Genomic DNA, 14,578 nt, shown 5'->3' on the forward strand with positions numbered 1-14,578 from the left:
TCGAGTAATAAGATTGGAAATAGAAATAGAGAATGAAATATAGAAAATAATAACAGTATAAGGATCAAATGAAGAAGAGATAAAGAAAAAGATTGTGGCATAAAATACAAGAAGTAATCGAGGATTACAAAGTCGCATACATAAGTATACAAGAGAAATGCTAATGATAACTAGGAGAGAGAAGTCAATAATTGAACTATTAATAGAAGAAAAAAATCTGAAAAATGTAAAGAATATAAGAGTAAGAAGAAGGTGTGAATAAAATAGTGATGACATCGATTAAAACTAAACAAACGGTAGCAAGAAAACAAAGAAAAAAGTAAAGACAGTATAATATGTAAATATAAAAGTAGACAAACTGAGGTGTCAAAAAGTAACGGGAAAATATCAGAGGAAAACAGAAGAAAAATAAGACAAAACAAAGAAACAATTACTAAAACGGATTTGGCAGAACTGTGGAAAACTCTAGTCACAGAAGCGCCGACTGAAACGTGCCTAGTGGAACAATACTGTAAAGAAAGAAATTAAAGAAAAGAAAATCATTTAGAAGAATTACTTCTATAACAATAAAAAACAGACAAAGAGAGGAAGTTAAAAGTGTGGTAATAGTAGTGAAAACAAAAGCATGTGTAAAATTCGGAGTAAAATAAGGAAAACTACCTAAAAATTTACGGAAGGAAAAAACCCAACCAACATAAGTTGATAAATTTAGAGAAAACATGTGATAGATTGTCAATAGTTAAAATATTTTCTTCTATTATTTTAAAATAAAAATTTAAAGGAAACACTTGTTGTTTTAACCTTATATTATTTATTTTCCGGTGCATATTATGCTGAATTGATTTTATATTTATTGTTAACGCTGGCGCACTGGAAAGAAAATTAACTAAAACTAACATAAGGGAGCACATTTGAAGCTACTCTAAACTACCTAGTTATTATATTCTGTACAATACTTATCATAATTAATAATTTTTCGTTCTTTCTAATGAGATGAGTGCATTTTCTTTCTACATATTTAACACTTTCATTAAAATAATGCCATGCTTCACTTGGAGGGTTTTATTTATTTGTCAGTTTTTTAACCGAGTTTAGGTACGTGTAGAAACTGAAGACGGTTTTACAAATCTGAAACACGAAGATCATTTAATGAGACGCAAACAATCCTTTCAAAAAAATATTACTAAAACATATGTGTTGAGGTTTATGTTTATTAATCCGTAACCGCTGAACACAATGGGTCTCTGAGCCCGGCTTATGGTAAGAATTAAACTCTTCTTGATGGGGACTGATTCTATTTCGTACCATTTTGAATCATAGATTATGTCAGTTAATTTAACTGCCTAGAAATAGTTAATACCAGTAAATTTCTTTAAAGCAAATTCATTTTTTTATACTTACAGTGTTTGTGGCAATTTCCAATGGAACACAGTAAAAACCCATTTCAACAATGATAACCAAAAAATGTGTTATACATTTCATTCTGTAAGCCCAATCTCCCCTATAAAGCTAGTTACAATGCAAGCAGAATATTACTCAATAACATAAACTTACGGTTGTAGAAAAATAAAAACCGATACGGACGCAGAAGCTATACACAACACAAAATCGAGCAAAAAAATACTTCCAAACGTCGTGTTTATATCTTCGCAGTAACTAAAAATTAAAATTAAACACTAGAATCATTTTGAAGAGTTTTTACAAACCTCATCAAAAAATTGTGATGACTGACTAAAGTTTCCAACTCGTTCCGAATATCAAACCTCTTATTGCACATCTCTCTAAATCTATATGCTAACAGCTGAAACTGCTCAGTTAAAGAACTTACAAGCGAACAAAAAAGACAAGCGATTCCTATAAGAGACAAAACAGCCACATATGACAAGTACCACAGCACGGCAGTTAGAAAATTGAACCACCCGTTCGGTATATAGCATACCGAAGGTAACAATCCTGTAGTAAATGGTTGTAAATCGAATAATGTTGCAGAAAAGACGGTAAATATAAAGTACGTGCGTATGATTTTCTTGACAAAATTATTGTTTTTTAGAATTTCTACTCGTAATGAATCGTCATCGCTTTTTGTAATTTCCCAAAAGGTAGATTTGTGTTCGAGGAGTTTCAACAAGTTTTCTCTGTGAGTGTGCAAAGCTAATACGTTGCTGATTATCTAAAATGGACATTTTTTATTAAGTCAAACTTCGTCGTAGACTAGTGCATACTTACATGTGCCATTAAAATGCAAGTTTCTAGACATTCCGACATAAAAAATGCATCACTGTCGTAGGTAAGTAGTATTCCTTTTATTGCTAAAACTGCGAATAAAGAACAGAAAGAAACGTTTATAAGAGTGTAGACAGTGGCCCACTTGGTCTTAAAAGCTGGATGGAGACAAAAATACCATAACACTTTCACTGACTCTGTTGATATGTCATTCATTTTATAAAAGCTGAAAAGGAACAACGATTAATTAAATTTGGATGAGTGTATCTAAATATTAATGGCTTACAATTTTACGTTGGGGCCCATTTGAATTCTTGATATATCTTTCCTTCAGTGATATTAAAAACTGTGATAAGTGAAATTAAACAATGCTCATCTCCCGTGCCTAGCTAGATCAAGAGTAGAACGAATTGTGAGATAATAATTATTTCCCTTTATTCCTACTTCTCTAAATTTTTTATGAAGGAAGGGTGAAATTCAGTCCTTTAGTTTGGAAGCGTTTAATTATCGTCTTTTTTCATAAGTTAATGTAAATTCTGTTTTGTTGATCTCTTTGATGTATAATTAATAGAGTTTAATGTTAATTAGAAGGGTGAATGTTGTTTTTTCGAAGAGATACATGTCCGAGTTTCTATTATAATACTTCGCCAGCTTACGATTGAGAAAAAATATTTGTCGCTAACACCCCAAATTCAGAAAGAGTTATTTCAGACAAATTAATTCTGAATTTATTTCTGTTATTACGTTTTGTTTTATCTTCCGCACAAAAAAAAATATTAAATATGGATTGTTTGTAAAATCTTAATACATCAGTCAGTTTTTTTAAAAAGGCTGTTTTTTTCTCATCAGCTATTTAAGTCTTCCACTAAGTTTTAAAGACAAAAGTTACGCCAGTTTTAGATTTTGTTTAAAAACCTTATTGATTGAGAATGCTTTTTAATCATTAGAAGAATTTGTAAAATTCTTAATTTTCGATAGGTCCAGTGTACCTACTATGTAATTCTTGTGATGAATAAATTAATTATACCTAGACTTATACCTAAAAAACATAATTTTTAAATGTGTATCGCAAATAGAGTGAATGATCATGAAATTCAACAGATTTTAGTAAGAAAAAATTTATGTCTCGAATATCCTCTGTATAGTAACCGATAAAGAAAATATAAAAGTGAATATAGCAAGAATCGAACCCTCTGCATTCAAACTTAAACACAAGTTCAGTATGGGAGTCGTCATAGCATATTTTTCAATTATGAATTACAATAAGCGTTGAAGTTTAAGATATAAGACTAATTTGATGTTTTAGTGGTAGAGGAGGTCAAACTAAAAATTTCCAAAGGTTCAAGAGATAAGGATTTTGAATACAGATATATTTGTAAGTGCTGAATCAAAATATAAACCCCGTTTTATCCATCACATAAGGATTTTTAAAAAATGCGAAAAGAAAAAATTAGGGAAATGTTTCTAAGGGTAAATAGTAATACCCCACTTAGATTTAAAAGCTGACTGGAGGAAAAAATACTGTAACTTTTTACTGAATCGCCAATTTTTGATAAACTGAAAAAAACAGGCAATGTTCCATTTGTAGGGTCCATCTGAATCCTTTTTCAAAAAATTTGAAGTTGTTGATGATTTGACAAGATTTCCTCGGCAATCAGGAGTTCCTGTTGCAACATGAAATTTAACAATGAGTACAAAAGTATTCACGAAAAGATGTTACTGAAGATTTTTGAAATTAAAAATAGAGTGAACATGTGCCTTGAACAAAATAGTGAACATTTTCAACATTTACTGTGATGTTTAACCGCAATACATTTGTTTAATCAATTATGTAGTTTTATTTTTAAGATATGAAGCATTGAGGCAGTTATACAAATGCGTGTGGTAGTTATCGTGAGTCCTTGGGCATCTAGTAAAATCCAAATGTGAGAAGCGGCACGTTTCCAAGGCCTACTTAGACCCTATATTTATTTATAGAAACTCTGTATAAGCGGGCAAAATCATTTCTTGTCTCACTCCGTCCTGGGTTGTGAAATTTTCCAATGTTTTGCGTCTCATTACTATATTTTCTGTTTCATATTTATAAAAAGTAAAATAACTAGAAGAACGCCTCCATTGGAGAGAAAACAATGGAAAAGTAACACACGGAAATGGAAACAGATCTAAAAGAGTATGGCAGAACAGTACGGAAAAATAGTGCAAACACTGAAAGAAAACAGTAAGCTAAGAAATCAGGTACAAGTCCAAGAAAGTAATATTGAAAAGTTAGATAAGAAAGTGGAAAAACTAGAAAAAGAGAAGAAACGGAACCACCGGATATTTACCAAACGCGAAGGACCACGAAGAGTTGAATTATGAATGAGAACGTTCACCAGACCGACGCTGAGAACTGAAACAAATATTTGAAATGCAAAAAAGTTTGTGAATAAAAAAACGTGAACGAAAAGGAAAATTGGGACGAAAAGACCAATGTATTAAGGACAAACGACAATTTAAGACAAGCGAAGCGAAAATATATATCAAAAATGACCTCACAGGAAGAGAGAAAGAGATTCAAAAGGGTATAAGGGAACGCGAAAAGGAAGAAAAAAGTAAAGGGAATCAAACCCAAATAAGATATAGGAAATTAATAATAAACGAAGAGAAATGGAGATCGAATGAATGGAGGGAATAGAACCAAGAACATATCCCAAAAACTCAACAGTAAAGACAAAAGGATGGAAAATTATGATGACGAAAAGGCCATAAATAAGGATAAAAATTAAATAAACGGGAAAAGAATAAACAAAAAAGAAGAAAGTAGAACAACAGACATAGAGACACTTAAAAGAGCGAAAGCAAAAACATGGAATCTAGCGACGTAAACTGTAAGAGGGTAAACGTAATGGGAGAAACAAGAACGAAAACGAAAGGACAAGGATATATGGAGATAGGGTAAGGTCACGTGATGATATACAGGGGTGTGGAAAAAACAACAAGAGGTTTAGAACTGGAATAAGAGAATGGAGAAAGATAAACGATCGAATTTGAAATTCCGGTCAGGAGCGGCGGTCACTCGGGGGCCAGCTTCTTCTTCGGGGGAATGAGCACCGGGGTTGCTCTCAAGCCGGAGACACGGATTTCCAGGTGGTGAACCCCCAAAAATAAGAGAATAAAGAAACAAAAAAAAAGGAGCAAAGAATATGTCAATAGTGGAAAGACTGAAGTACGAAAAAGTGAAGGAAGAATATCAGTGGAAAATAGAAAATAAAATAGAATAAAAGAAACAAACAATTTTTGGACAAACTGTGGAAAACCTTAAAGCTATGTAGGAATACAAATAAAAAGAGACAAGGGGCTTGGTGGAACAATGATATAAAAAAAATAGTTAAAGAGAAGAAAATCCCTTGGAAGAAATACTTAAGTAATAATAAATACATCGAAAATTATAACTACTCAAAATACAAACAGAAGAAGTTAAATTGTGGTAACAGCAGCATAGAAGCAATGGGGGCCAGATTGTTTGCTTCTTATTTCCTAAAATAGACTTTAAAATTCTTCATCATTCACTTTATTGCATTCCTGTCACATAAAAAACGCCACTGTTTTTAACATTAAATAATTTCTTTTAAAATAATTGTACTTGTTCGAAAGCATCCAGATATTTTCATTCGTTAAGTTCTGTAACTGATTTTAAACAGTCTGTGCTAATTTTGTAGTAAATTAAAAATGTTCGAAAACTAGAATTTTCTGATTCACTAAACTTTGAATAAATAAATTATGATAATAGAGCTTCTTGCTTGCCCCACTTATTGCAAGTTACATCTCTTACAATCGATTTCATAAATTCTTTACTTTCTCTCTTTTGTTTTATCCTTCGAGTGGCCCAGAAGCCTTTAAGAACTCCGTTAACACTTCTTGTTGTGTTTTCTGACTGATTTATGTGAAGAATAGAAAATTCAAAAAATCTTCTGAAACATACACTTATTATTAATAAAACTTTTGACAGTAAATATATCGTCTTTATTTTCACTCGAAAAAAAAGTGAAGAGTTATTGTTGTCCAAAAGTCTAATCATTTCCGTCTTCTGTTACAAGCTTGTAATGATGTCTTTGCGAAATATATCTTGAATTCTGAAATAAATATTAATAAGAGTATTATTTTTGTCATAAGTCCCATTTTCTAATTTTCTTCGTCTGTCCGTTTGACTATTCAAAATGTCTACAAAATTCCTGAATATCTCATTCATTTGTGCCTAAAATGGAAACAATTAACATGCCTTAGTCATCAGAATAAAAATGGAAAGAATTCAAAATATGTTTCACAATTTGTTCAATTTCCAAATTATTCTCTAAATTAAATGTCAAGAATTTATTAAACATAATTTCACTAGTTACCTGAAATTGGTAAAGAATCCTTAATCTTACGTCAGTGACCTACAGGAATGTAAAATTAAAATTGTTAGCATATGTTCGTCAAAAAAGGTTGACGTTCAGCCCACTCGGCACAAGCATTCAAAATTAATGAACCATACGAAGGCAAAATCGCTCATTTGTTATTTTTATGGTTGAAATGAAAGATCAATATGAGACTAACTTTCAGTGCATTGTGATGATGAGGTCATATGCTAATTTATTCAATTAGCAAGGGCTCTCACTTCTTGTTCCGCCTGATTCTCGTACGTGTGGGTTGCTGATTAATTGTGAATTTGTATTAGACATACATAATGCAAAATATAATACTGGATGATAGCTCCATTTTACGACCACAGTAATGATAAAATAATATTGTGTTTACTGAAACACAGTCAGCTGAATGCTATTTCAAATCAATATACATAAAAGGAAGTAAAATTTGCTCGTTAAAAACTTGAAACTTTTCGTTGTAAATTGTATAGTTACATCTGAAAAAATACACTTTTGAATGTTTGTCTTTCTAGATGATCTTCATGCCAAACTAGGTATCATTGACTACAAAATCGTAGCCATACATCGTGTAAAAACCTACCATATCTTCTCGCCTTTTTATATTTCGCGTCCTGTCCTACATTTCCATGAACAACAAACCCAGAAGTCATTTAAGTCCGCCTCTCCTAGTCTGTATGTGATGATGTGAGCATTGATATTCCGCCCACACTCGACGAGCCAGCGAGATACGAGATACAACTGCATCCATTGAAAAAACCCAACAGCAGGAAAAATCGCAGGACACTTCCTGATCCCCTGCTGCACATAGCCTTCGTAATTATAACGACTTGTAGCGGCTCGTGTTTATTTATTGCATCCATTTACAAAGCCCACATATGCACACCGAGAAAATGTTCCGGGAATTACCGGAACGTATATTGGAGCACTCTTAGTCGGGGCGCATGAATCATAATTCCAGTGGAAATGTTTTTCACTTTCCAGAGTCGAATTTTAATTACGCAAATGTAGACCCAGACATCGTTTTAAGGAAATGAATGGATAATCGTATTACTATTGCGCTCGACCCGAGTCCTGCAATTTATTCGTGATGTCCAGGTCATAACACCATAAGAGCTGCAAAGAGCGAGCCATTAATGGATAACAATCAACAGTTTTGTTAGAGATCGTAATTGACGATAGAGCACGAAGGTAATTGCCAATTAATGGACAACTGAGGAGAGTTTGTTAACATCTGTTGTAGCCGCGTGATGCTCGGATGGATAAATATATAATTGATATGATCTAGGAGAAAAAGTGCAATATTCCGTGCAGCGGTGTACAAAGCAGAATTATGTTGACTTAGTTTGATGGCTTCGACGGTTTAATTACGCAGATATGTTTCGTAATAAGTCGTCTTGTAGCAACTATACGTATATACACAGAGCTCTACTTTTTCTATAAAGTTGTAAACTTTGTTAGAGTGCTTTTATGTAAAACGTGAACAAAAAATAGGAACAGGATTTTTGGATGTGCTTTTGTACACAAAATGTAACAACATATAAAGTGCACACACGATCGTGCAGAGTTTAATTAACTAAACAAGAAGTTGAGCAGTTCAGTTCTAGTGCTTCGGGCAAACCTGGTTGATCTTACTCGTGTGAGTAGGATTAATAAGGCTTGCTACTCAGTTTCGAGGTGTAGATAATTATTTTGTTTTATTACATGAACAACAAGAATTCGTCTTTTCTGAACGTGTAAACCCAAAAAAGGTAAGTATGATTAGTTTCTCCCAACTATCAATATTTGCTTAAATTTCGTTTTTGAAATTATGAGAGCTGTGACATCTTTTCTATATTCTCTGACGACTGTATAAGAATTTTCAACTCATCAATTATACAAGTGTCCTGCCGGACTGTCAGCTAAAAATTACAAATACTAAAAAAATTGGTTGAAGTTTATTTCGACAGAACTTCCCTCGTTCGCGAAGTACAAGTCTAGCATAGCACCGTCGCAACCTCTGACCTTGGGGGCGCAAATTGCAAGGATTGTACGGACGTACGGACAATGTAAAATATATTTAAAGCAGATAACTGACGGAGAAAAATGGCCCCTCAGCAATAAAAACAAACTTTAGAAGAACGTCACGGAGAAATTTGTTTGATTTTATTATATAATTATAATTTTTATTAAATAAAGACGTGCTTATTCTCACCTTTTCGAGAAAATGGGGTGACTCGTTCTAAATTTGATCAATAAAAATTTGTTATGACGTCAAACACATATAGATAATAGAAAAAAACAAACGGCTAAGGGTGACATCAAACGTGAGACTGTGTTATTATACTGTATTAATTATTTTATTAACATTTGGAAGGTTTAGGGATAAAACACAAAGTGGACTGACAGCTATAGGAGTATATTACTGTCCACTGTACAATTTTTAAATAATTTTAAAATAGAATTCTTTGAAATTACGTCATCAACTTGTGGATGGGGATGATTAGCCAAATTTTGGTTAGCGTTTAACCATCTACGTGATATTCCTAATATACATAAAAAATTTGACAAAAATTAGTTCAGGTATTTCGGAGATTATGTTTCTAATAAATTTGTCTTCAAGAAATTTGCATTCTGAGATTTTTTAGATTTAGAATAACACGAGAAAACTATCAATTTGTACATTTAAATACTCTGTGTAAATAAGTTTAAACCTTGTTCGTTTTTTATATGTATGATAAGGTAAGATGATTAAAAAGTTTTACGCAAAATTCTAAGCCTCCATTTTAAAAAATGGCGGAATCGTGAATTTTTTAATAGTACTTGCCAAGATAAGACTGATTTTGGCAGATGACTTGTTCTTCCAAGAAAATAAAGGGTGGGTGGGCTAGCTAGTATTTGCCAAAATAACACTGATCGTGGCAAATGACTTATTCTCTAAGAAAATAAAGAACGAGTGGTCGCGACTAGCACTAGCTAAAATTAGGCTGATTTTGCCAAATAACATATTCTCTAAAAAAACAAGGGTGGGTGGGCGGGGCTAGTACTTGCCAAGATAAGACTGGTTTTTGCAGATGACCTACTCTTCCAAGAAAATAAAGGGTGGGTGGGCGGGGCTAGTACTTGCCAAGATAAGACTGATTTTGGCAGATGACCTGCTCATCCAAGAAAATAAAGGGCGGGTGGGCCAGCTAGTAGTTGCCAAAATAAAACTGATCTTGGCAAATGACCTACTCTCTAAAAAAATAAAGAACAAGGGGTCGGGACTAGCACTAGCTAAAATTAGACTGATTTTTCCAAATGACATATCCTCTAAAAAAATAAGGGTGGGTGGACGGGGCTAGTATTTGCCAAGATAAGAGTGATTTTGGCAGATGACCTGCTCTTCCAAGAAAATAAAGGGTGGGTGGGCGGGGCTAATATTTGCCAAAATAAAACTGATCTTGGCAAATGACGTATTCTCTAAGAAAATAAAGGACAAATTGTTGAGGCTAGTACTAGCTAAGATAAGGCTAATTTTGCAAACACTTTCACACTATTGTGTAGTGGACGATTTTTCCAAAAGTTCATTTTTTCAATGCCCCCCTCCCCCCATTAAAATTTCGGGATTCTTGTGTAGATTTCGTCATCGATAAGTTATTTTCGACTACAATTTTTTGTCTAAAATTAATACTATGTTTCCCAAATTCGCTGAATGAAATATGACAAATTTTTGGTTTTTTAAAAATTTCGTCTTCTAAGGCTATTTCGAAAATATTGGTTCAGGACCATAAACACGGATTTTTAAGCAAATATGAAAATTTTAAAAATTGTTCATATTTCTGATTTTATTTTATTCCCTTTCGTGTAAAAGATTTAAATTTTGTAAAAAATACAACTTTGACAACTTGAAATGGAATACTTTGTAGATTTGAAAATAATTGGTGTTTGAAATGAGTTCTCTTAGAGTTCGTTAATTTTGTTTTCAATATTCCACGATATATGCGTAATCTACCACCCCCAAACTGTTGAAACATCCTGTATAAATACATGCACACAAATTATAACTGTATAAAATTCAAAAAAACAAAATTTGGTGACTCATGTTTACATACACTTTAGCTGTCACTATTGTAAAAGGCAGTTTTAATTTTAATTTCACTCGAGACAAAGCTGAAATTTACGAATTCAGTAGATGAATATGAAATTTCAATAGTATCGAGATATCTCAACAACTACTTTGTTTTTTTGTTAGTCTATTTTAGAGTTCATCCGACGAATGACTACTTTCATCTTTTCTAGACGTTTCATGATCCCTTGAGTGAGAAAAAATATGTGTGCTTGTCTATCTGTTTTCTGTTGCCTGAATCAATATTTATAAGACAGATAATCTCCCAAAGTACCTGGGTTCATCGGACGAATGGCTTCCTTCATGTTTTCTAGACGTTTCATGATCCCTAGGGTACGAAAAAATAGGTCTGCCTGTCTGTCTGTTGTCTGTTGTCTGTATCGATTTTTATTAGAGAGATAATCTCCGAAAGTACCCGAGTGGCGTAATTTTACATGTACGTTAGGAGTATCGTGTAGATAGTAAAACGCTCAACAAAATTTGCCTTTTCATCCCTACCAACAATGTGATATCCCATGTTGTTCGCATGTTCGAATGTGACATTGAGTTTTTACTTTCTTGCACTGTTACTGCTATTATCTATATTTTTCATTGATCACTCATAGTCACATGTATTGCTGTTCGATCGCCAGCGCTATTGAAGTCGTGGCCTAAAACTTCGGGAATAATAATTACTACTTTTTCTAGTTATACGAGTTCTCCTAGATGTTAAAATGCTTTAAAAATTAAAAATCTCTGTCCAACATCAGAATTTTCGTGATGATCTTGATTATATAAACCCTGAATTGCATCAAACGCCACTGAGGTTGCGACTGCATAGTCGACCAGCCAAATTTATCGCCTGACGTCGCGCCGTCGTTTTTAATATTTGTCCGATTGATTCCCCATCACTTCGACTGTGCCTAACTCTGGTTATAACAAATAAAAGTTCACAAAATCAAATTTTAATTGTTTTTATAGAAACGGGATTTGTTAGACTGTACTTCAAAGGCGAGGGAAGTCCTGTTCAAATAACCTTCCACCAAATGGCTATATAGATATTTTTTTAATCATTACGAATTTGTGTGTGCTTACCCAATGTAGAATCTGTATTAATGTAAGTTTTAACATTCAGACATGAGTCATTAACACACAAAGCAAAGAAAAGCTAAAAATAGAGCCTTGCGGAACACCTAGATATAAAAGATTTGTGGATTGATTATTGAAATAGACTGCAGTATACTCCTACCCTTCTGGTTTATGAATTAGCCTTTTTTCGAGAAAAAAAACTTAAAAAAAAAAACAATAAAACTTTTCCTGGGTTTAAAATAATTTCCTGTAGAACAAGGGTAGTAGGGTTCACAATAATTTGCATATAAATTGTCTAAATAACTCGAGGAAGGTTTTCCTATTTTTTTTTATTTTTTACCATTTACCGATTTTTCCGGTCAACGTTTTGCCCCCTCTTTCAACAAATTGAGATCTTCGTCAAGTTGCCTAAAAATCCACAAAATATTCTGGGAGGTAGCTTTCAACGAGATGAATCCAAAAATATGGCATGTTAATGATCCCGGATCAAGATTGACAACTATCATCGAAAATTCCGGAGCAAACGTCACACTTTTGTTAAGGACGTACTGGAACGGATTCTGGAAACAATGAGTGACCAAAAATTATGAAAAAAATTATATTTGCAAAGGAATGATGAGTCTATCAGGGAAAATAGTTCCAAATCGATACGACTGGTTTTCGAAATATTTGATAAAAAAGTTAAATTTTTAAAATATCTCTAAAAGTTCTATATTTCATTTCGGCGATTTTGGAAAAGAGATTGGAATTTTTAAAGGTAAGTAAAGCCGGTTAGATATCAGGGGATCGAAATCAACAAAAAATCTACTGCAATAAATTTAAAATGTATTCAAGGAAAGGTCAAAATTTTCAGGCAGTATGGAATAACACTAAAACAGGTTGTTATTAGTGTTATTACCAATTAATAGACGAAATTTTTTTACGGAAATAAATACAAAAATCCATTCAATAAAAGTAAAAAAGTATTTGTTCACATACCTTCGTGTCATAGATCATCCACGCCAGTATTAATCCAGTGCTACTGCTGGTGGGCACTGTCGGAACAGGACCCGATTCCAGTTGAATACCGCGACTAGACACACGGTTTCCATGGCAACGGTGTAAACAAAACGTCTAAATCAGCCATGATTTGGTCTCCGCTTTTATCAGCACTTCATCAGCGATAACATATCATATATCCAGGATACAACATCTTTAGGTGTAAGTGTATGTAAGTTTTGATACATTTTATACAAGTGAAGCGTGATAAAAAAATTAGTTTTGAGGGGACACGTGCCCTGCGTCCCTTGGCACCAGCCGCCCCTGTGTGAATAGTCTCGGACCAAGATATCATTGAAAACTCCGGAGCAATCAAAGTATATTTTTTAAGGGCACGATTCCGGAAAAAATGATGGACCAAAAGTTATAAAAAAAACACAAAAGAACGATGAATTTACTAGGGAAAATAATTCTAAATCTACACAACGTTTCGTTCTCGAAATATTTGGTGTCAAAGTCAAATAGTTACCTAAAATATCTCTTAAAATTCCATATTTCACGCGATTTTAGAAAAAAGGCTGGAGTTTTCAAAGGTAAATGAGGCCAGACTAGACATCAGAGTATCTAAATCAACAAAAAAAACTTCTTTAATCCATTCCAAAGTTATTAGAGAAAAACTTAAAAAATTCAAAGTGGAAAATATGGAAATACTGAGATTTTCGCGAAATTGTATAAAAATCTACAAAATATTTTGGAAAATAACTTTCAACAATCTGAAATCAAAAATATGGCATCTTGGTGGTTCCGGACCAAGAACGAGGACTAAGATAATCAAAAATTCCCGATCATCGTGGTATTTTTATTAAGAACATATTTAACCAGATTCTGGAAAAAAAAATGGGTCTTCAAAAATTATTAAAAAAAAAACAGGTTTAAGAAGGAATGATGGGTTTATCAAGAAAAATAGTAAAATTTGTAATAAACCTTGTAATAAGAGATGAATACATACGTATTACTTAGAAATGCGGTTTAGTTTTAACCCAGAAAGTTTTAGCCAAAAAAATTGATCTAAAGTTATTCCTTTCCAACTTCTTCGAAAAATTATAAAAATAGATTTTGCAAAATTTTATTTATTTTATGATAATTAATAACCTCTATACGTTAAAATATTTTAAATAATACGTTTCACGGGTGTAAAAAAAGTGGCCAGCGAGGAGATCGAACCGGCAACCTTGCCTGTTATTTTTTTTGGACGTTTTGTGGAAAAATCTGAACACGTAGTGCAAAAACTCAAGACGGATTCATAATCCACGAATGCAGGAGTATGATTTTCGGTGTTTGGGGATAATAAAATATTTGAAATAGTAAATAACTAGACGTAAACATCATTTCATGTCAGGTCATCATATGAAATACCAGTTATTGATTTACATCTCAAGAAACATATGTTTAACACCGAATTTTTTACTAAAACCTTGTTAGTTAAAATACACCATTTAAACCTAGATATTTGTATGCAGTTGCTTGAGTGGATTTCTCGGTCTTGCATTACTTTTGATTAAATACAAAATTATTTGGACTACATTTATATTTCTCAGACGAATTTAAACGGACTGTCTAAGTTTCCATCCTTGCCAACGGACAGCTTTTTATTTGCCTGTGCCCTTTTATGTAATTAATTAATGTATTCATTCATTTCAGTGCCTGTGCTTTGGAAACTTTATAAAACTATGGAAGCTCAAAAGTCTGATATTTTCGTACAAATTAAAACACCTTTTTTTTTGTTGCTCCGTAATTACAACCCTATCTGAAAGTCGTC

The 14,578-nt window shown here is 32.9% G+C and overlaps 1 protein-coding gene across 1 annotated transcript; it reads right to left on the reverse strand.

Moving 5' to 3' along the window:
- Nucleotides 1-1,062: 1,062 nt before the first annotated feature.
- Nucleotides 1,063-7,279, reverse strand: LOC135127351 (odorant receptor 49b-like). The gene is made up of 9 exons (XM_064053798.1): nucleotides 7,210-7,279; nucleotides 4,548-4,612; nucleotides 2,369-2,381; nucleotides 2,227-2,315; nucleotides 1,707-2,170; nucleotides 1,555-1,656; nucleotides 1,402-1,501; nucleotides 1,185-1,343; nucleotides 1,063-1,128 (listed from the first exon to the last, which is right to left on the reverse strand). The coding sequence occupies exons 1-9, from the start codon at nucleotides 7,277-7,279 to the stop codon at nucleotides 1,063-1,065; spliced, it is 1,128 nt and encodes a 375-aa protein (XP_063909868.1).
- Nucleotides 7,280-14,578: the final 7,299 nt, after the last annotated feature.

The sequence above is a fragment of the Zophobas morio genome, unplaced genomic scaffold, assembly GCF_036711695.1.
Source record: "Zophobas morio isolate AGI-343-1 ecotype UQ-CSIRO unplaced genomic scaffold, CSIRO_AGI_Zmor_V1 ptg000011l, whole genome shotgun sequence".
Classification (NCBI taxonomy): Eukaryota; Metazoa; Arthropoda; class Insecta; order Coleoptera; family Tenebrionidae; genus Zophobas; species Zophobas morio.

Bases quoted from the DNA above. Each gene is read 5' to 3' on its own strand.
- LOC135127351 (XM_064053798.1), bottom strand. From the start codon at position 7,279: ATGACTTCTGGGTTTGTTGTTCATGGAAATGTAGGACAGGACGCGAAA. The intron at 2,171-2,226 runs GTAAGTATGCAC...TGTCCATTTTAG, and splicing joins CTTGCATTTTAATGGCACAT to ATAATCAGCAACGTATTAGC. The intron at 1,344-1,401 runs GTAAGTATAAAA...AACTATTTCTAG, and splicing joins TGGAAATTGCCACAAACACT to GCAGTTAAATTAACTGACAT.